This window comes from Nyctibius grandis, chromosome Z (genome assembly GCF_013368605.1).
Source record: "Nyctibius grandis isolate bNycGra1 chromosome Z, bNycGra1.pri, whole genome shotgun sequence".
NCBI lineage: Eukaryota > Metazoa > Chordata > Aves > Nyctibiiformes > Nyctibiidae > Nyctibius > Nyctibius grandis.
The window spans coordinates 91,042,191-91,063,142 of NC_090695.1; the positions used below are offsets into that span (position 1 = coordinate 91,042,191).

General features: G+C 40.5%; 1 protein-coding gene across 1 annotated transcript; it reads left to right on the forward strand.

Annotated features, from left to right (window-relative positions):
* The first annotated feature begins 1,013 nt into the window (after positions 1-1,013).
* Positions 1,014-20,838, forward strand: TMC5 (transmembrane channel like 5). Its single transcript, XM_068423402.1, has 22 exons — positions 1,014-1,087; positions 1,653-1,852; positions 2,246-2,350; positions 4,018-4,110; positions 4,910-5,009; positions 5,612-5,702; positions 6,016-6,264; positions 7,525-7,676; positions 8,217-8,361; positions 8,942-9,097; positions 9,669-9,835; positions 10,497-10,575; positions 10,943-11,040; positions 12,768-12,863; positions 13,458-13,533; positions 14,436-14,569; positions 15,754-15,927; positions 17,218-17,296; positions 17,638-17,730; positions 18,825-18,926; positions 19,232-19,277; positions 20,723-20,838. Exons 1-22 carry the CDS (start codon positions 1,014-1,016, stop codon positions 20,836-20,838), a joined length of 2,625 nt encoding a protein of 874 aa, XP_068279503.1.
* The last annotated feature ends 114 nt before the right edge of the window (positions 20,839-20,952 follow it).

Here is a 20,952-nt window from a genome sequence, read left to right on the forward strand (position 1 = left end):
TTGGTTGTGACTGTGCCGTTAAATGAGATTGAGCTCTGCTTTTCTGGGAGTGGAGCTGAGATAAAAGCAGGGTCTGATGGGTTTTGCCAGATGTGTCCTTTATTGTTTTTTTTTTCTTTCACTATTGTTGAATAGCTTGTCAACTAATCAAACTTGGCCTGGTACCTTGAAGAACAAATGCTAAAAATTACTTCCTTTTTAATTTTGAGTATGACTTTTGATTAATTGCAAGAACTGCCTGTTTAATTTGGATTCTGTTTTTCTAATATAAGGTTCCCTTTTCACTGACTTACCTGGACTTCCGTTCATTAAACTCTGACCATGTCTGGTTTGCTTAAGAATAAAATGGAGCACTCTGTGAGAAATAAAACTAAAACCAAACCCATTACGGGACTGAGACATTAAGTCATTAGAAAAGCCCTCATTAAGAGTGTGTCTCTAAATAATGTCAGCTCTGTACATAGCAGTGGTCCAGTGGTTCCCTTGTTCACAACTAAGGCTTCGAGATGCCACTGCTAGTAAGGAAGTGGGCAGACTTCACCTCCTCTTTGGTTTTGGAAATGTAGTATGCAGAGAAAATTCATGTATTTGGCTTTTCCTGTATGAGGAGGAAAGACAGAACTTATTTTGTTTTTCTTAACATTTCAACATGCCTCTAAAATCTGGCTTCGTTGTCAGTGCTGAGGAAGACTTCATGTTGCACGCCAGTTCCTTAGTTTTGTAGAGAGCTCACTATAGAGAAATATTAGTTCCCATTTTACCTGCAACTTCTGGTGGACCCCAATTTCCCAATGGTAAACAGCACTAAGTTAGAACCATTTCCTATATATATTTTTTTCATGCTATTTGTTAGCAGGGTGGCAACAGCTAAAATGAAGTTCCTTTCTTTTCATTTTGTATTTATGTGCAGCTGTTCTGTAATTAGGTCTGTAGTCAGTCTTCCCAGTAACATATTAATGAAGCAGTAGAGACAAAAATAAGGAAGATTTCATCCCTCAAACCAAGGACTCGTCATGTCTTATTATTACAATGAAGCCTTTGAAAATCCAGACTATCACTTCTCAGAGACACTGGAAATTGATAGAAGGTGAGTTTATTTAATTTTGCTGTTGTGACTGTGCCCTAAGAAATTAAATTCTCTATTTATATGCAGGAGAAATTCTTTCTCCAGAGTTTTAATTTGTGGAATTTGTTTAATCCCTCCTTTATGCTTGCATTCTCAGACACAAATTTTTAAAGCTGTTATCAGGAAAGTGGCATTCAAGAGAAATGGCATGTTTGCTTTTTATGTGTTAGAGGAATTTATCAGTTAAATGTATTTTAGGATTTATGGCATAATGTTATGGATATTTTTTAGCTCTAGTAATTTTCACAATGTGCTATAACCTTGGATGTCCTTGTTTTCCAAGCAGTTATTTCTGTTTAGGTAGAGTCCAAGCTAACTTCAGGTGTAGAAAAGTTTTAGTCTTTCTAATTCAGTTGATTACCAAATCAGAATTATGATGTTGGAGTTCTAAATACAAAATACCTTTCTGTATCAGAGTTTGTTTTATAATGTACTCAAATTTGATTATAATAGGTAACAATTTATTAAGGATATCTATTGAGAGTTTTTGTCGCACTCAGGGTTTTCCTTTTTGTTGCTCCCACAGCAGGAGTTCTCAAAAGAATCTCTTCTCTCACCAAACCCCTTATGATTCTTCACTGCACGGTTCCTACGGAGAACACAGTGGAAGAGGACAGAATTACCCTCTGGCCCTACCAATGGCCTCCATGAGACATGCCTCTGAATACAGCGAAGGTTTACCAAGAGTTTATGTCCTAAGCAGAGGTCCATATAGAAATTCCACGGGTATGTAATTTCTCATATGAACAGCTTACAGAAACACTTGAACAAATAATGGCTTACTCTGTCCTGAGGGAGTCCTGCAGCTCTGGAAAGCTCAGCTCTGTATATGACGTGGTGGCAGTGGGGCTTTTTTTCCTAGAAGTAGTTCAGATGTTCTCTTAAGAGATACATGGACTGTCTGTTGTATTAACAGATGGATAAATACTGACTTGTATGGACTGCATAAGTCATTGGTACTAGGATGTACATTGGAGTGAGATATAGGAGTTTTGTTAATGGGATATATCGCTGTGTTTGCAGTAGAGCTGTATTTGGTCAATAGGGCTGATATTCTGTGTGTGTAAATAATCCATAGCAGTGTACAACTTTCTGTATAATTCTGATTCCCTTCAACAGATAATCTTTCCTTTGAGCCTGAGCCAGAACTGGCACACAGCCCACCTTCTATGTTCCATCTGCTGGATCGCCCCTATACCCACAGAATTTCCACTGTATCAGAAGGTAAGACATAAGGATTGTGGTGCTTCAGAATATTGCATGTCAGTCTCAACCTCCATAAAATAATACATATTTAAAAGCCTTCTGGTTCAGGTATGAAGTTCTTCACATAATAAAAGGAATCAGAAAACATAAATTCTCTTTTACTATCCTACATCATCGTAGCTGAATTTTTCAATATCTTTCTGAAGGTGATGACCTTTTTTCTTGAGCAAGGAAAGACAATGCCTACCCATTTTAACCCAAACTCCCTGTAAGTAGGTCAACATAAAACAAACTTACACAGTTCTCTGAAGAGACTCGTTGTAGGAGGAAATAAGGGGAAGATAGGATGCATTTTTGAGACTGTCTTTAGTGAATTCTTCACTATGTTGTCTCCATGTAAATTCTAGACTATAATACTAATTAGAGATTTATATTCATTAAAATACAGGAAGTCTGGAATAGTATAACCTGGGTTCTGTTTTAGCCTAACATAGTAGTTTATTGTTCATGTTCTGAGTAGGAACTGTTGTTCCCATATCGTGTAATTTTTCTGTTACAATGTTTGGTTCCTGTCTGCTGCTTCTGGAATGTAATTAAGAGTTCTTTTCTGGAATTGTTACCTACGAGCATTGAAAGAACCATCTCTCTGTGCCCCCAAAGTGAAGGATTCTTGGGGTTTTTTTTCTTTTTCATCTTTAAGAACATGGTCTTTAAGTTAAGATTTGATTTGGCAAAATCCTGTATTCATATTAAAAAGCAATGATTTTATTGGTACCTGGAAATGACTCACTCCATGAGTGACCGTAGAAACAGGACATTTCCAAACATTAACTACTATGCATGGCTTTTAATACCTGATAGGAAGGAGAGAGTGCATTTCCGACACAGTCAACTAGAGGATAACTATCTGGGTGCTGAAAGTTCAAGAAGTACCTCCACAAGGAGGCACAGATGTTTTTCTGATTATTTTTAATTGCTACAAAGGAAGTTGGCTCAAAGTGGAAATAGTCAGGGAACCATTAGATCTAAATAGTAAATATGGTGAAGGAACCTGCACCATGTGCATTAACTAACAGGTGCGTCAGTCATTTGAGGCCATCCATACCAGAGGGTCGAGCTCAAAAAGGGGATGTAACATTGCACAGACTGGCCATTAGCTTACTGGGAAGGCAAGGCAAGGAAAGCTGTAACTGAACTCATCTGCTTCACAGCTGGAAGGCGGATGTGTTTAAGGAATGTAGTCACTCATGTTTGAATAATTGGATGAAAGAAGGTTGAGAGAACAGTAGCATTTTAGCCCCAGGGAAATGGGAGTCTGGTACATGTAACTTACACAACATGATTGAGTGTGATTCTAAAACAATCCCTCTGAAATCAGTGGAAGGATTTTTAAAGAAAGGACCTGTCCTCTAGGAAAAAAGTCTTGAATGATCAATGTGTGCATTTATGAGTGGGTTAGATGACACAGACTGGGCTCAGTACCTCTTTTCCACCATGTGTATCAAAAATTGCATATGGCTGTCAAGCGTGACCAGGAAAGAAGTGAGTGGGGGAGTATATGCTTGTGTGTAGGTAGTGAGATTGAAGAGTATACTTTTAAGTTGTTTCTTGTGAAAGTGAAATTTGAATTTCTTAAGTCAATTTGTCGGAGTATCTGGGCTTACTAAACAGTCCATGTTATTTAGATAGCTTTATTCGGAAACGCAACAGAAGACCACCCGATGAGATCTTCGTGAATTCTACCAGCCTGTTTGAAACAGATCCAGTGTGGAAAGAAGGTAGGAGTTTAGATAAGTGGTTCAATATTAAATAGCATCTTGAAAAAATGTGGTGTGATTGATAACTATTCTTGGTTTATCACCAGAATTGCATGCACAGTCTTTCTGTGGTTATGGGAACAACTTGTTTTGTGTTAATGCTAGTGATTAATCTTTTGTACTCTACTAGCACACTAAAATCCCATGATGAATGAAGGACAGTGCAGTGTGAATATGTGTTAAATTGTAGAAAGAAAAGCTAAACTCTTTATTAGAATTTGTTTGACCAGCTAATGGATTGTTTTCAGCCACTGTGTCTGGAATTAGCATCAAATTCCAACTATGAAAAACAGCCTAATTGTCAAGTACTACAGTTCTGTCTGTTTCATAGGTAGTGCTAAGTTTGGGCACTAACATAAACTAAAATTATAGAATAAATAAAACAAAAATTTAGCTTTCAAGTCAGTATGTAGCATCACAGAAATGTAACTATCAAACAGTGATCAAGCGATAGACCAGAATCTTGGAGTCTGTCAGTATTTTTTTCCTTTATATTGCAGCTCTTTGTATTAACATTAAACAAGCATCAGAAAAGTGATATTTATTTTTTTAACATTCAATATTGTACTACTTACTTACAGCTGTATTAGAGCACTGATGGAGTTGAGGATATTATGGGGGGTATTATTAAGTCTCAGAACTTGCCATGCCTTGGTAGCAGTGAAAATGGGGAATGTTACTATATCCATTTCAGATTTTGTATAAGAATTACTGTATTATTATCCCAGAATTTTGATTTTTTTTCATGGGTTTTATGAAGAGGAAAAGTTAGTTGAAAGTCTTGCAACTATGCCCACCAATGAAAGGATTAAAGCAATCCAGAAGATGCCAGAGACCATGAAAAAAAAAAGAGAGATCAGGTAAAAATAAAAGTTTATCTGTTTACTTTTACAAACACTATACTTCCAACATCTAGGTATCAAGTATGGGGTTTTGCTATCTGCTCAGCTTTGGTTTGTCACTTTGAAAGAACTGAAAGTACTTTTTAATGAAATTTTTAAAAGTTAACATCTTGCAAGGGAAAATAATTTAAAGATGGTTTCATTGTCCTTTCTGTGGGGGAGAAGAATCTCTTATGGTAATATAAAACCGAATATCAAGGCCTTGAGATTTGATTATAAATGATGGCTTGCAATTTCTTTTCAAAGGAAACTTGGATGTTGGCCATTGAAAATGGAGAAGAGACCACATGGTCTCAACCATCCTTTTGTCTCCTCACAGAATATATGTAAATCTTGTTCCCAGAGTGAGTTAGAGGAGAGGTTAGAACATGCTGTCATAGCATGGACAAGAGCCATGGTATCAGCTAATAGAAAAAGAACCAGCAGAACATCTCCATGTTTTATTAACTCTGTTCATGTGCACATGTGTGAAACTGTATTTGCAGCAACTTCTTTGGCTTCTTGTTTTAATTACAACCCACATGACAATGCTTGTCACCCCCTGCCCTACTTTTCCACAGGAATAAAGTTCTTAAAGAAATAACAGAAAAATCGAGGCGCCGCAGTACTCAACTTCCCTGCTTTACGCAGTGTCTGCAGGGAAGAGTAGTGGTAAGTGTCAGAAACTTCTGTCAGTCACAATAGAGTAAACCACGTTAGCTGCAATGTTATCACTGTCTCCAGAGGTATCTGGTATCCTGCTTTATGTTACTTACCAAAGAACCAATTAATTGCTGCAGTGTTCATTAATAATGACTTGCATTATGGTAGCATTTAGGAACACCAGTTAAGCATCTTATGGTGCATGGGGGAAATCTGTTCTTATCATCAAAATGGAACTGTAAAACGTGAGGCTTTATGATGTGAGTTTGAGTCCTGTTTAAGAGTGTTTGCTGAGATTCGTGTCTCCTCTTTTGCACTTCAGTCATTTCGGCGATTTGGAAATAGCTTGTCAGAATATTTTCAGCTACTGTGGGTATGGCACAAGACTCTGAAGATCATTGGTGCTGAGTTTGGAACAAGTGTTCTTTCTTATTTCATTTTCTTGAAGTGGCTGCTAACTTTCAACATCTTCTCATTCCTCATAAACTTCAGTTTCATCACAATCCCTCAGTTTGTTGCAGCAGAACCAAATAACCTTTCGTTCACGGGTCTGGAGCTGTTCACCGGAGCTGTAAGTATGTAACAACAGATTTGTATTAGTACTGCGTGCTACAGATCTACTTTAAAAACTATAGAGTGAAAAAGTTAGTATTTCATATTCAGAGGTTGAGTTAGAATTTTACGTGACTAGAAACAATATTTAGTACATATTTTAAAAAGAAGCTGCAACAAACATTGACTCAGAGTGAGATGAATGGAACTCATTCTGATGCATTTGTTTCGCTGCAAGTGATTGCTGTGTTCAGCATTATTTCAAGACTTTCATCACTCTTTCAGAAAGCAGTGGAAGAGACACAAAGGAAGCCAGGCCTTCCAGAGATAGCTAAAATAGTCTTTGGCAGAACATTTTTCCCATGCTAATTTTCCTCTGAAAATACGCTGCAGATTTCCATGTGATCCGGTGAATTTTGCTTATTTCCAAAGCTTTATTCTTCCAAGGAGCATACAGATCTTTCTGTGGCAACCCGCTGAACTCAGTGGGGCTGGGAAACAGGAGGATATTTTCATTGTGTGGAGATCTTTACATTCAGGGAATAAAGTCCCAGGCTGTCTTTAAAGGAAGATTTTGCACTGCTTTAACTCTACTAGTATTCATCAACTAAGTGATCAGAGAAGATGACTTACTCTTTTCTTTTTCTCTCTTCGCTGTAAAAAATATGTCAAATTTTTTGTTGTTAAAGGATTTCTCTAGTTAAAAAACAAGACTTTGCTCTTAGTAATGCTTAGTTGAGAACTTCTTAAAGAGGAAAGGCGTCAGCCTTTTCCTTCTAAAATTGCTTTTAAAGTGCTGCGTTTTGTAGTAATGCTGTTTAACTTTGCAAAGTACAGTCACCATTGCAGGAGTTCAGCTGTAATGTAGTAACTCTAGTGTTGAATGTCACGTGCTTCCTTCCTGGTTCCTTCATAGCTGACACAATTAGTCAGTACAGAACCTTGCTCCTAAGAAGGGAGCAATTAAACCTTTACCTCTTCAGGAATTTTCAGAAAAGACCAAATCCTGCAGAGGTGTTGGATGCTCATGACCATCCCACATGAATCTTAAGAAGGATACAAGCCATTTATATATTTGTAGAAGCTCTCAAAACTATGGAAGATTTCAGCTGATAGAAGGAAAACAAAGGGCCTGATATTTAGAAATTTAATCACACCTGTAATTTCACAGTAGGGAATGGGACAGCTCCCACTTCCATTAATTTGGTTTCAGAGGATGATACTTCCCACCATATACAGGTGATAGCAAACATTCTGAATGATGTCCATATCTTTTCAGGGTTATTTTCAACAAACAGTACTCTACTATGGCTTTTACACCAATGCTACAATCAGTAAAATAGAGAATGGTCCATCTTACAACATGCAGCTGGCCTATATTTTCACCATTGGAATATATTTTGTCATCTGCATTCTTATCTTGTCGTTCAGGTAAACTAACTATATATTCTTATTTCACTTATATTAAGGGGAAAAAAACCAAACAGAACAACAACAACAAACCCCACCCTGTCAAAGGTTGGCAGTAGTAATTACCTGTCTCTGTAAGTCCTTATTTCCAGGTCTAGAGTTTAAGTAGAAGTTTATGCTCAAAAGACAGTCTCCAGAAATCAAACCTTTATTAGACAAATGAAGAACAACTGCAAAATAGTAAGGGACATGCAGAGAACCCCAGTTCAGACCAATGAATATCATAATCCCCATTTTGTAAGTTCTTGCTCCTGGTATCTTCTGGTATTGATGTGGCCTTCCAGAGGTAAAGATTGTCAGCAACAACAAGGAGAAGGAAATGTGAGAGTTGTTTCTTACATTAAAGTTTATTTTCCATGTTATCTTATGTGACATGCTCTGACACAGGTCCAGTAGCCTTGGGGTGGGATGGAAAAACTGACAAATCTCCCTTCTTGCCCAGCTGTACAGACTTGATGCATTTCCCCATTATGCATCTCACAAATTCAGTTTTCATTGCAGCATAGCAAAATCCTTCTGCAGGAACTTCGTTAACCCTCAGGCATACTCTGGAAGTGCTAGCAAACTTCTCTGCACTTGGGACTTCAATATAACTAATGAAAAAGCCGTGAAGCTGAAACAAAAGAATCTCAGCACACAAATAAAGGTACAAAACACAGGAGGTACAAAAAGGTAGAAAGGTACAAAACTAGCATGCTTGAGTCGCTCTGCCAGAGACTTAGTTGTGCATACAAATTTGTGTGTGCATATACAAGTCTCTGGCAGAGTGACTCAAGCATGCTAGTCCTGTTCCTAATAGACTTAGGTCTTCGTGACTGTTAAGTTTCATTTGGTTTGAACTCCTGGAGCTGGTTTAGCTACTTGTTTTTCTTTTCTCTTTAAGCTATATATAAATATTGGTGTGCTTCTGTTCTACTGAATGAATCTCTGTGACTATTGAATATTTGCCAAACAGAATATTTCTTCTGGTTTTTCTTCCTGCTGTTTAACCATTTTGTAAACAAAAGGCAGGCTTGTAGTATTATCTGTGAAATACAGTGTAACTGTCAAGAGAAAAGCATTTAGGATAGGAACACAAAGTTGTCCAGTAAATATTCCAAGGATATTACTCTGCCCATCTTCTAGAGAAACAATCTCTCATTCAGTCTCTCAAGTAGTTACTTGTTACAAGTTTTGCTTTATGCTGTTGACTAAGGAATTCTTCATTAGGAATTGTTTCCTTGCAGGAAGGCCTCGCTGAAGTAAACAGAGAAGTTCGCAATTTTTCTGTAACAGAGAGAGTTGTTCGTATTGTTATTCATCTTTTTTCTTGGGTTGCTTCCCTGGGAACAGCAGTAGCTGCTTGTGCTGGTGTTTACTTCCTCTCTATTAATAACCTAAAGGTAAGGACAGATTTTACCGTCTGTTTTTGGAGATGTGAGTTTCCACATGGGTATCTTACACTGAGTGCAAGCAGTGGTCTGTTCATTGCTCTGACTGTAGGGAAGCATAGCTGTTGTTTCTGCCAACGCAAACACAAATTCTGCTGTACTCAAAAAACTGTTTTGCAAAGGCTCGCACCACTGGGGACTAGGGCAAGAGCGTAGGACCTGAGGGGTCTGAGCAAATGCCCCTCACCCCAGCAGCTGCTTGCCTGGGCTCATGGCTAGCTTAGGGATAGCGCAGCTGGTGACCTTGAAAGAAACAGCAAGAAGCAGCCTCAGCAAGGCCTGCCTCTCCTTTGCCTAGGAGCTGCATTTAAGCTGGGGCTCCCACCCTTGGTCCCATGTGATGCAGGAGAAGGGGACAGGGTCGCTGTGCTGCTGGACATTGGCCCATAAAATGTGATAGTCTTTAATTTGAGAATATACAGGGAGGTGTGCCAGGTGTCTTCCCTGTGGACACAACTTGAGGCAGCATTTTGGTTAAGGCTCTAAGTTGGGGTGGTTTGTTTGTTTGTTTTTCCTCTCTAAGCTGTTTGTGGAAGGGCATAGAAATGACCTAGAGAGCCAAGCTGCCGTGTTGGTGCTACCTGTTGTCACATCTCTTCTCAATGCATTCATCCCATTCTTCTACTCGTGGCTTGGACACCTGGAGAGATTTCAGAGTCCTGGACACCAGATATATGTCACTATTACCAGGTATTTGTTGCTACCACCTCAATGCTTTTTCCTTGAAGTTGTCTGACTCTTCTTTTTGACAGCAAGCTGTGTCTAGGTGGTGTGGTGGGCAGTAGGGAGCTATGGAGGAGAATTTATCTTCTCCAAAGGCTGTACATTCTTCTCTCCATGTTTTGTCTTCTGTGAGCCTTCTGGAGTGTACATCTCTGCATGAGGATGGGGTATGGCTTCCCTCTCAATTAGGCACACTGTGCCACTGGGCTTGGCTTTGTTTGTAGCTTCCCTAGATGGTCCCCGGGCTGTTGCCCCCCAGGGAAAGGAAAGGAAGTGGAGAGAGGAGTGAGGAGGTCTTACTTAAATACAGATGCCCGGAATTAACACCGTGTAACCCCTGGTGCCCCTCAGACCGACCTCCCCTGTGGAGCCCACACACGCAACCAGCAGGCGGTTTAGCAGAGGCTTGTGCCAAGGTTGTCATGCCCAGCGCCCCTTCTGCCAGGACAATAGAATAATGCTGCACCTAAGCTCTGAGCAGAGCTCCTGTTAGTCCTGGCACTCTGCAGTGCTATTGTTGTTATTAGAGGAGGTAATAAAGTGTAACCAACAGTCATCCTGCCATCATTCCCTCCAGTGAGCTTATGGACCAGCTGTCAGTGCAGTTACTGTTACTTTTTCTTTTTAGAAATATGGTCCTGAAAATATCAATTGTTGGAATACTGTGCTACTACTGGCTTAACATTGTGGCTGCATCAGAGTCCCAGGTAAAGTTTCAAAAATACAAATCTTTGTCTTACAGTGCCGGGTTAGGACCTGCTTTGATAAGAGGCTTGCTCCAGCAAAGACAAGTACATGTAGTGTCTTGGAAAGCTGTATTTGCCACCCCAATATTTTATTATTAGCATTTTTAGAGAAATGAACTGTAGGAAAAAATGGATTGCCCATCTTGGGTCATGGCTGGTTTGCAGCATCGTTCAATGAGAGGTCAACTATGATTGGTCAGGCTGTTTGCAAATCTTTGGTCTGTAGCCCAAGTTTTAGATGCCAAGCATTTGGGAACAATGTTAGAATCACATGATTTTTGACTTCTAGATGTGCATTTTTATTTTTTTTTTCTTCTACTTCTTAAAGTGCTGGGAAACTCTGGTTGGCCAAGATATCTATCGTCTTGTTCTAGTTGACTTCATATTTTGTTTGCTTGGCTCGCTCTTTGGAGAGTTTTTACGAAGGTGAGTACTACTTCTCTAATCCTGTTTTTATTCGTTAACCAAAGACATGGTCTTTTTTTTCCAATGTGAGAAATGGTGAAGTCCAACAGAAGCATGGCTGTGGCACCACTGAAGCTTCTTTGGTTTTCTCTACCAGGCATAGTCTCTGGGTACATGCCTTGTGTATATTGCAGCTCCTTCTTAGGAGGAGCTCAGAGTGCATACCATTCTACTCTCCCAGTGTGTCCTTTTTTCCTTTGGTGATGGAAAAACAGGTAGGGAGGAAGCCACATTGTACTCCCATGGATCTCTTGAGTGGGGTGGCAAAGGACCAAGTGTCCCAAGCAGAAAACCTTGCTTTTCTCTGTATGCACAGGCACACTGCTGGCTTTCCTTGGTATGTCCACCTGTAATTTTTTCCTCTTAGTTATGTCGCTCTACAGAGTGCATACAAGTTTAAAATCTTAATCACTCTTATTAAGGATGTAATATGGCTCTCAAGTGTAGAGTTCTGCAGCATGGTAAGTGAGAAAGTATTTTTTAACTAAATATGAATACAGCTAAGCATGTAAGCAAAAAAATAATTTACTTCTGACATCTGCTGTGTGTACCCTCCTATTGCCAAACATCATTTATGACTTAAGGTAGTAGAGTATTTAAGTGCTTGCCAGCTCTACAGAGCATTTGGGGTTCCTGGCCATACTTGTGTAGGAGACCCATTGTTTGCCCTTTGCACATGATGTGAATGAGACTGGTTTACAAGGTAGGACTTTGTTAACTTTATGTTAAATTAACACAAAACAACATTGATAAACCCTTGAAGACTTTCCCTCCGCAGCTCTTGCCAGCGTACTTTAGTCCTCTTTCTGCTCTCGTTCTGTTTGGATAGGAAACCACCTCCCAGCAAAAGGTCACAGTACCAAAACTGCCTTGTCAGCTGTGATGAATGTCCTCCACTAAGCTGTGCAAAAGCACCAGACTGACAGCCGTGACAGATTAAAAGTACAATTGCTTGTATTTACTTGTATGTATTCAGAGTAACTCTTTGAAAGCCGAGCCCTGAAACATTGTTGATGATGCAGCTGATCAGGTGGTACCAAGACCTGTATTCAAGGCGAGATGAGATAGTTACCAAAATCCTTATTGTTCTTGCTACAAGAAGCAGAAACTGAATCTCCCCAGCTCAGGAAAAATGAGGTGGTAAAAAGGGATTGTTGGTCCTCAGTAGGAATCCTCTGAGCACTTGCTTACCCGTGCATGTCTTGGGTATTTGCAGCCTCAGTTAGTTTGAAGTAGGATATACTTTAGGACATACTAAGAGTATCAGTCTACAAGATTAATTTTTTTGATTGAGGCTGAAAGTTCTCAGGACTCAGGAACTGAAAAGCTGTTACAGTTTTGTGCTGAGGCAACTCGCCATTTCAGCTGTTAGAGCATAAGCATACTTTTCTGATACAGTTACAAATCCTTTTTTTTCCTTTTTCTTTTTTTTGAGTTGCATGAAAAATATCCTAGATCTTATTTCAACCCTGCCGTGTGTTATAGGAATCTGCTTTTGCCAATTTGTGTGTGATTTTTGATGTGCTGTCCAATCAATGAGCTGTGGCTGCTTTGTATGACGTGGTTAATGCAGCCCCTAAATAATTTTTCATTCATGCTTGTATTCAGGAGGTCATTTGTAGAGATTTCTACAAAGGGTTTTATCATTTAACAAATGTTATTGTGCTGTGGGTTTTTTCACCCCCCAGAATTATCGGAACTACAGTCTGGGTGAGCCTGGGGCTGCCAGAATTTGATATCGGACGAAATGTTTTAGATTTGATCTATGCACAGACTTTGACCTGGTAAGTGTTACATTTACTGCCAAAACTTCATTTGCACTTACAAATACCATGGATGTTCTGGTATTCTGACGTTCCTGGGTGCTTCCCATCATAGGGGAAAGAACAGGATAAATGCCTGAGAGAGGTGACATATTAAATACCTTTGTAAGGATTGTGACTTGCCAGTTCTCTCTGTAATTATGCAGGTAATAGCAATAACTTTAGTCAGTAGTTTACCCTGTGGCCACCGGGTCTGGGAGAAGCCCCTAAAAGGAACATCCTAGAGTTTTGTTTACTTCCTCACTGGAACGGTGTTCCTATTGAAATAGTCTCAGGATTAAAACCTGGAAAAGATGCCTTATATCTAAGAATGAGTATGTTACTCCAATTTATAAGAGAGTTTGCAGATGTGTACATAGATATGTATGTTTGAAGTTGCATATTTTTAAAAGCTGAGTTACTGTTACAGGATCAATGTTAATATAATTACATTTCCAAGTAACCAAACACTAACTGTGTATGAAGTTAGTGTGATATTTGCTGCTTTCAGTGCACTGAGAGCTGTGTGGTGAATAGTGAAGATTTACATTTTCTCTTATAAATCCTTTCTTGTAGGATCGGTATCCTCTTCTCACCTCTGCTGCCTGGTATCCAGATGATATCATTTGCTATAGTATTTTACGTGAAAAAGGTAACAAGCTTTACATGTATTCATCATAAACTTACAGTGTTTGAAATCTGGGCAGAATTTATTGCATTAAAGTGCTGGTTTTGTCTGGAGGCTGTGGGGTTTTGCATTTAGGGGAGCAGTTTGGTTGATTGAATTTTGGGGGGAGGGTTGCTTTAAACGAACACAATTTAGATGCATACCCTTGAATTACAAACCTGTGAAACTTGAGAGGGGGGAGAAGTGTGGAAGGGTTATAGGAGGTGTTAAGAGCACAGCTGGAGAGGGGAGAGAATAAAGTAGTAAAATTAAAGGCTGGGGAGTTAATCGTGTGCAAGTGCATATGTCAATATAAACACTCAGCCTGTGGCTGTGACTTTGGCTTCCTGCTTGCTCCCCAGCAACACCTGCCCGCGCCCCAGGTTATCTAAGTGTAAGCAGGGTGATTCAGCAAAAGATCATGGTGTAAATTTCTTCTTTTCAGAATTCTTTGTCTCAGTAGTATGACTAGATGATGGATTGTATGTTGGGTCATTGAACAGTTTGTAGTGTTGAATGTAGAACAAAAGGTAGAACAATAGCTAGAAAGGTTGATTCAAACTTCCCGTTTGAATCCACGATTCCATTTGAAACCCACAATTCAAACCCGTGGGTTTGTGTATGCTACAAAAGCAAACTCTACCCAACAGAGTCCTGAAGAACCCATCAGAACCTCATTTTGCCTCTTACTATTTAAAGACTATATTCTTGAAGTTTTCTAAAACTACAGTATATCTATCAAATTCATATAGAAGAAGTTCTTGGAAACTTTTGATAGATGCTGTTCCAGCAATTGCCACCAGCAATTTCAGTGGGACTGACTTAAACCAAGTTGAAGTGGCAGGTAACACCATTCCAAGAGTCAGTGTACCTTCATCTCTTTAAAGGTCAGTCTGATGATGAATTGCCAACCCCCTCGCAAAGTCTGGAGAACTGCTCAAATGGCAACATCCTTCATGTTCCTGCTGTTTTTCCCTTCCTTCCTTGGAGTCCTGTCTGTGATTGGAGTCACTGTCTGGAGGTATGGAAGAGCACTGGCATTCAAGCCTACTACATTATGCTGTGTGACCTGATACCAGGCAGAGGAACCTGCATTTTTGTATAGACAAAGCTGTATTAATTGCTAATGGAAGATCTCAGATGTTCATGAGTTGTTCTGTAGTCTGAAAACAAGACATGCTCAGTGAGTTTGCAAGAATGTGATTAACACATTAACTCCTCCCATAACAAAGTGGGAGGAGAAACAAAGTTGCATTGAAGTTTTGGGTTCCTGTTTAACTGTCACAGCAAATTTGGCTTTTTCTCCTCCTTAAAAGTTTCTGCAACCTAGTCCTAGTTCCTGGGCTTATTTATGTTATGGGCCATACTGGGTCTGCAGTGGAGAAACACCTGGAAAAAATGAATTGAGGTCAACTTCTGGATTATTTACAAACTTCACAGGCTCTTTTTGTGGGGAGTGCTGCCCCCTGCAATAATGCATCTCAGTTGATGCCAGTATTTTAAAGCTGCTTTGTTTATGTGCATGTTACTGTGGTCACAGTAAGGAGGGCAGCATGGATACCCCTTTTCTTTTTCTTGGCAATTCTCAGCCACATTATTTCAGTATTTAGTAAGACAGGTGGCTACATATGAAACCAGGTGGGACGAGGTATTTCAGAGCAAAGATTTCTGGATGGCAAGTGGGAATTCCAGACTGTCTGGAGTGGTTCAGTTTCAAAGCAAACACCACTTCCCTATTTCAGTCTACCTGAAAATGTTAATTTTTGCTATGGGCTGCCTTACTTCACCACATCCCGTTGTTACTGCAAATCTGTAGTGACTCATGTCCTCCAAGGCAAGGTGGAATGATGGTTCCCTTAAGCACCTGTGGCGAAACTTTGAAAATCCAGATTTTCAATTGCCTGTAGCTGGCGCTACAGTGATAGACTTGTTACGTTTAGGTCAAGATTGTGTTTACAGGGCTTGGTACCGATGCATTGCTGTGGGGTCTCTTATCCCTCACTGTGTAGTCTGGAGTGGGCGTTTTAATGGCTGGAGAGTGACCCAAGTTAAAAATCAAACATAGATCATGGCAATTCCCTGAGGGTCCAAAGAGAGCAGAGGGCTATAGCAAACTAACAAGCATCTTGATGTACAAAATCACAATTTAATTAAATCACTGGTTAATATATGAAGCTTTAAGTAACTGTTTTCTCGCACTTGCAGGTTAAAACCTTCCGAAGAATGTGGTCCTTTCAGAGGTTTGTCTTCTATGTATGCTGCAGTCTCCGAGTGGATAAAAATACTGGAAAATTACACTGCCTCAAAATGGGTAGTGTGGGTCTACTATAACTTAATTACAAGTGAACTTTTCTTCTTCATCCTCTCTAGTCTTGTCCTGTAAGTACCTGCTAATGAAAAGCACTGGAAAAGCACCTGAAGTGGGAAAAAATGGCTATGACATAGCCATTCTTCATTAAAAATATTGCAAAGTGCATTTTAAAGCATCAGAAATGGTTAATATCTTGGAAATTCATGTATTTGAAGTACATAAAGAAGTTATAAAACCTATTCCTTTTATTTTAGGATGCCAAAGCTCTTTACAAACCAGCTTCACGCTAACCCTAGGATACACTGCTTTTAACTGAATATTTGTAGTTTACTGCTGCCTAGGCTCTGGATCTTATTACCCCGGCACACTTAGCTTTAGGGACATCACAAAAGGGAACTTGCTGCATACAGTTGACAGGATAGATTGCTGTTTTTTTTTTTTTTTCCTTTTTTTTTTTTCTCCCTTCCCCAGAGGTAAATAAATCAGTAGGGCAAGAGCAAGCTCTCACAAGCGCAGGCAGTACAGGCCAGATGTATACTAGGACCCTGAGCGACAAGAAGCAGACATTTGGGAGGTGGTTGCTTTGTCTTTTCTGACCGTTTCTCATCAGTGGAGTCATTAGGGGAGATGATACCATGTAAAGAATAGCTGAACTACCACAGGGACACTGTGGTGGAAGGGCGTGGTAGTGCACAAGCAGCGTGTTAAAGTGAGCACACCAGATGGGGAAATGCTAGCAAGTAAGTTGCAGTCTGCCTCCAGCTGATCTCAGGGAAATTCACATACTGTCCCCTTGGCTGAACAAAGTTATTTTGGCAAAACCAGTATGTGTATACTAAGCTGTGTGCCCACCGGTAGGGTTTGATGTTGTAGCTGTGCTGCTTGATATTTCTAGCATGGGCCACGCACACCTACGAGCCCAAACCTTTTCTCATCAAACAAGATCCCACTCATTCTAGTGGGGCCAGGACTGGCCTGGAAGCAATAACTGTTCGGTGTTGTGTGATTTAAGGTCCAGGCACATGTCTAAGCAAATGACACAGTTGGAGAAGAGTGTTGGGTTCCTATTTGTTATCTGGCATGCACCATGTATTGATGACTTACTTTAATTGTATCTCTCATCTTGAATACAAGTCCATAAATCTTTGAGTCTTTTCCAAGAGAATGTCTTAAGCAATTGCATGTGTTTGCCATTCCTTGTGTAATTGTATACATACATTTTTAATATGTATATATGCATATATATCTTGTAATGGATAAAATAACCATGATAGCTACCTGTTTAGGCAATGACTAGGAGGAAATACTCATGGGTGTGAGTGCTCATATGTTGGATGTTGTGTTTTTTTTTTGTTTAGAATTATTACTTATCTTTACTGGCAAATAATAGAAGGAAGAAAGACCATGGCCAAACTCTTACGTAAGCAAATTAGTAATGTAAGTTTGACTTTCAGCTTTATCTTTTTTAAAAATTTGGCTTCCTTGTTGATTGTCTCATCTTGCTATAGTGGAGCTGGAATCTGCTTTTCCTATGACAATGCAAGGGAGGGTGGGAGCCCTCCCCCATGGGAATTGCAGGGAAACTTAACTCACGAATAGAGTTGTTGCAAAATAATTTTATCTTCAGACTGTGCTGCTGCAGCTCCCTCTGTAGACAGAGGATTTTAGAATAAAAGAAATTTTAATGATTATTCTGGTCAATGGTTACTTATAGGCCTTGAACCTCTCAAGAATGATTAGTCCCTTCCCACTAACGATCAAATGTGTCTTGACCATAGGAAGGAAAAGATAAAACGTTTTTACTTGACAAACTACAGAAACTGCAAAGGGCAAAACAAAACCCATCTGCACCAAGAGGACAAGGCCAGCAGGTCAGTTTGATAGTTCCGATACTGCTGTTTTAATTACGTGCTTGGTATGATTTCATGGGGTTCCTCTAGCTTTGCAATCAGGGATATGTCTGTATTTAAAACTTCACCTAAGTCGATTGATTACTAGTTAACTCCAGAGAGCAAAAGGATACCATGGAAGTTCACTATTTGTTCCAGACTGGAATTTAACCTGGGAAGGATATAGAAAAGTCCTTACCCTCACTAGACATTATTTATGATTATGGAACTACAAGAAAACATTCCTAATCTAGGAGTGCAGTGATGGGCACTAAAGGATTTGGCCGCACTTGAACCTTGCCTGGACTAAGAAGGAGGCTGCCTTCTTCCCCTGACTCTAGATTTCCTTTGGGGTTTATGGTTTGTGCCCCCCGCTCTCCCCGAGTCTTTTCAGCTGAGGTAAAACTGAGTGCTTTGACCTAACCCCATTTTAAATCCCACACAACATCAAGATAGACGTCTAATGGCTTAAACTTGAATTTATTTTTCAAGTCAGTCCTGCCTGCTAAGCCATCAAATTAGTGTTAAAATGTGCACATATGGGTGCTGTGCAGTGTTTTTATTTGGATTGAGCGAGAACTCTGACCTATATACTGGTGAAGAAAAAGGGTTTGTTAGGTTCCCCTCTCTCCCCCGAAAAAAACAAATCCCCCTATATGATTGCCATCGTTAATGTGATAATATCAATAAATATAAAGAAATATTGATAATAATTAATATTGATATATTGATGAATATAAATACATATGTGAGAATATAAATAAATAGAAAGGGGACCTTAAAGGGAATGGGCATTTTCGGTGTGCTGGGGATTTTCAAACACTAGACAACCCTTTGGCTATTTCCAGGGTCCCAAGAGGGACTCCAGAGGGGAGGGTCTGCTAGCCTACAAAATGTGGCAGTTGTTAAGGTCACGTTTCAAAAGGAGATGCAAAAATGATCTCATTGTGGATCTAGCAGAAGAGCTGTCTCCCTAAACCAAGGGTAATAGCCTTGGGTGTGAGCAGTGCTGTCCATGATGTCATGATTGGAAGCCAGAATATAGTACTGCTAATGTCAAATATTCCGTCTTTAAGAGCAGCTCTTCTCCATACCACCCATCCCGGCAGCCTGCTCAGCAAGTGCCAGGCTACCCAGGAGGGGCATTTGACAGAAATCAAAATGGATCCTACGACAAGGTGAGATGGTCAAAAGGAGGAACTCTCCGATAGATTTCCCTATATAGAACCTGGGGCATGATACAGAGAATGGGCGTATGTTGAACAAAGAGGTCATCCTGTATGTATAGAAATAATTTTGAAGATTAATTTGAGCAGATACAAAAGTGTAATCAGAATAGCTGTTGGAATACTCATACTCACAAACCTGCTTAAGATCTGGAGAGTATGGTTTGGTTACAGGTAACGGGTATCTCTTTAAATACGGGATAATGGGCGCATGAGGGAAACATCGGCCTAAATCTACCTGTGAATTTTGTTTTCAGTATCCCTGTTCTGCTGGGAACTTGAGGGGGACTGGCTTCCCACTAGGTAAGCAACAACTGCTAAACACAGAAAGCAGCTCTTAGAAGCTCAGCTCAGTAAAAATGTTTGACATACATAGTACAGACACAGCATGTAACGTCTTGGTGTAAGAGACACAGGATTGTAGCATCTTCACAGAATCACAGAATCACAGAATGTTAGGGATTGGAAGGGACCTCGAAAGATCATCTAGTCCAATCCCCCTGCCGGAGCAGGATTCCCTAGGTCACATCACACAGGAACGCGTCCAGGCGGGTTTTGAATGTCTCCAGAGAAGGAGACTCCACAACCTCTCTGGGCAGCCTGTTCCAGTGTTCAGTCACCCTCACCGTAAAGAAGTTTTTCCTCATATTTATGCGGAACCTCCTGTGTTCCAGCTTGCACCCATTGCCCCTTGTCCTGTCAAGGGATGTCACTGAGAAGAGCCTGGCTCCATCCTCATGACACTTGCCCTTTACATATTTATAAACATTAATGAGGTCACCCCTCAGTCTCCTCTTCTCTAAGCTAAAGAGACCCAGCTCCCTCAGCCTCTCCTCATAAGGGAGATGTTCCACTCCCTTAATCATCTTCGTGGCTCTGCGCTGGACTCTCTCTAGCAGTTCCCTGTCCTTCTTGAACTGAGGGGCCCAGAACTGGACACAATATTCCAGATGCGGCCTCACCAGGGCAGAGTAGAGGGGGAGGAGAACCTCTCTCGACCTGCTGACCACACCCCTTCTAATACACCCCAGGATGCCATTGGCCTTCTTGGCCACAAGGGCACACTGCTGGCTCATGGTCATCCTGCTGTCCACTAGGACCCCCAGGTCCCTTTCCCCTCCGCTGGTCTCCAACAGCTCTGCCCCCAACTTGTACTGGTACATGGGGTTGTTCTTGCCCAGATGCAGGACTCTACACTTGCCCTTGTTCTATTTCATTAAATTACTCCCCGCCCAACTCTCCAGCCTGTCCAGGTCTCTCTGAATGGCTGCGCAGCCTTCCGTTGTGTCAGCCACTCCTCCCAGTTTGTATAAAGAGAAAACAAAAAGCCTGGGTTTTGGGGTAACCATTAGAACCTGCTTATTGGTAGCTTGTTGGGATGGTGGTGGTGACTTCTGAAGACCAATCACAAGCTTCTGTAGACCAGTGTTGAATTTCTGTGAGTAAATGAGCCATGTCTTATGGGAGCAGCCACAGGCAAGAATATTACATCAGAGAGATACTTCACATCTTGGTGTGAATCTTGGAAGAGGTTTTTAATGATGGAGTCCCTAGAACATCGTATGTCTGGAATAAAAAAGCTATGGAAACTTGTGTAGTAGCTTCAACTATTCCTGGTTTACACAAACATGTAACTTCACTCCAAATACTTGACAGATGAGACACTTAAATAGCATGGGGCTCTTTAATGGGGGTGGTTATTGTACTGACACCAGCACAGTTAACGTTACTTCCTTTGTGAAAAACAGATTCGGAGACACGCCAGCCCAGCAGCAGGCCAGGCGTGTCTGAGGCAGTGGCGCTCGCTCTCCGTGCCAGAGAAGCAGCTCAGTGGGAAGACAAAGATGACGACAAAGATTTTTGACCGTAAGCAGGCAGAATCAGTAATAAATGTTAAGTCGTTGACTGATGTTCTGCAGAAAGCAATACTCGTTTGCACTAATGACTGAAAGAACCACTCAAACATCTTTTTACCCCT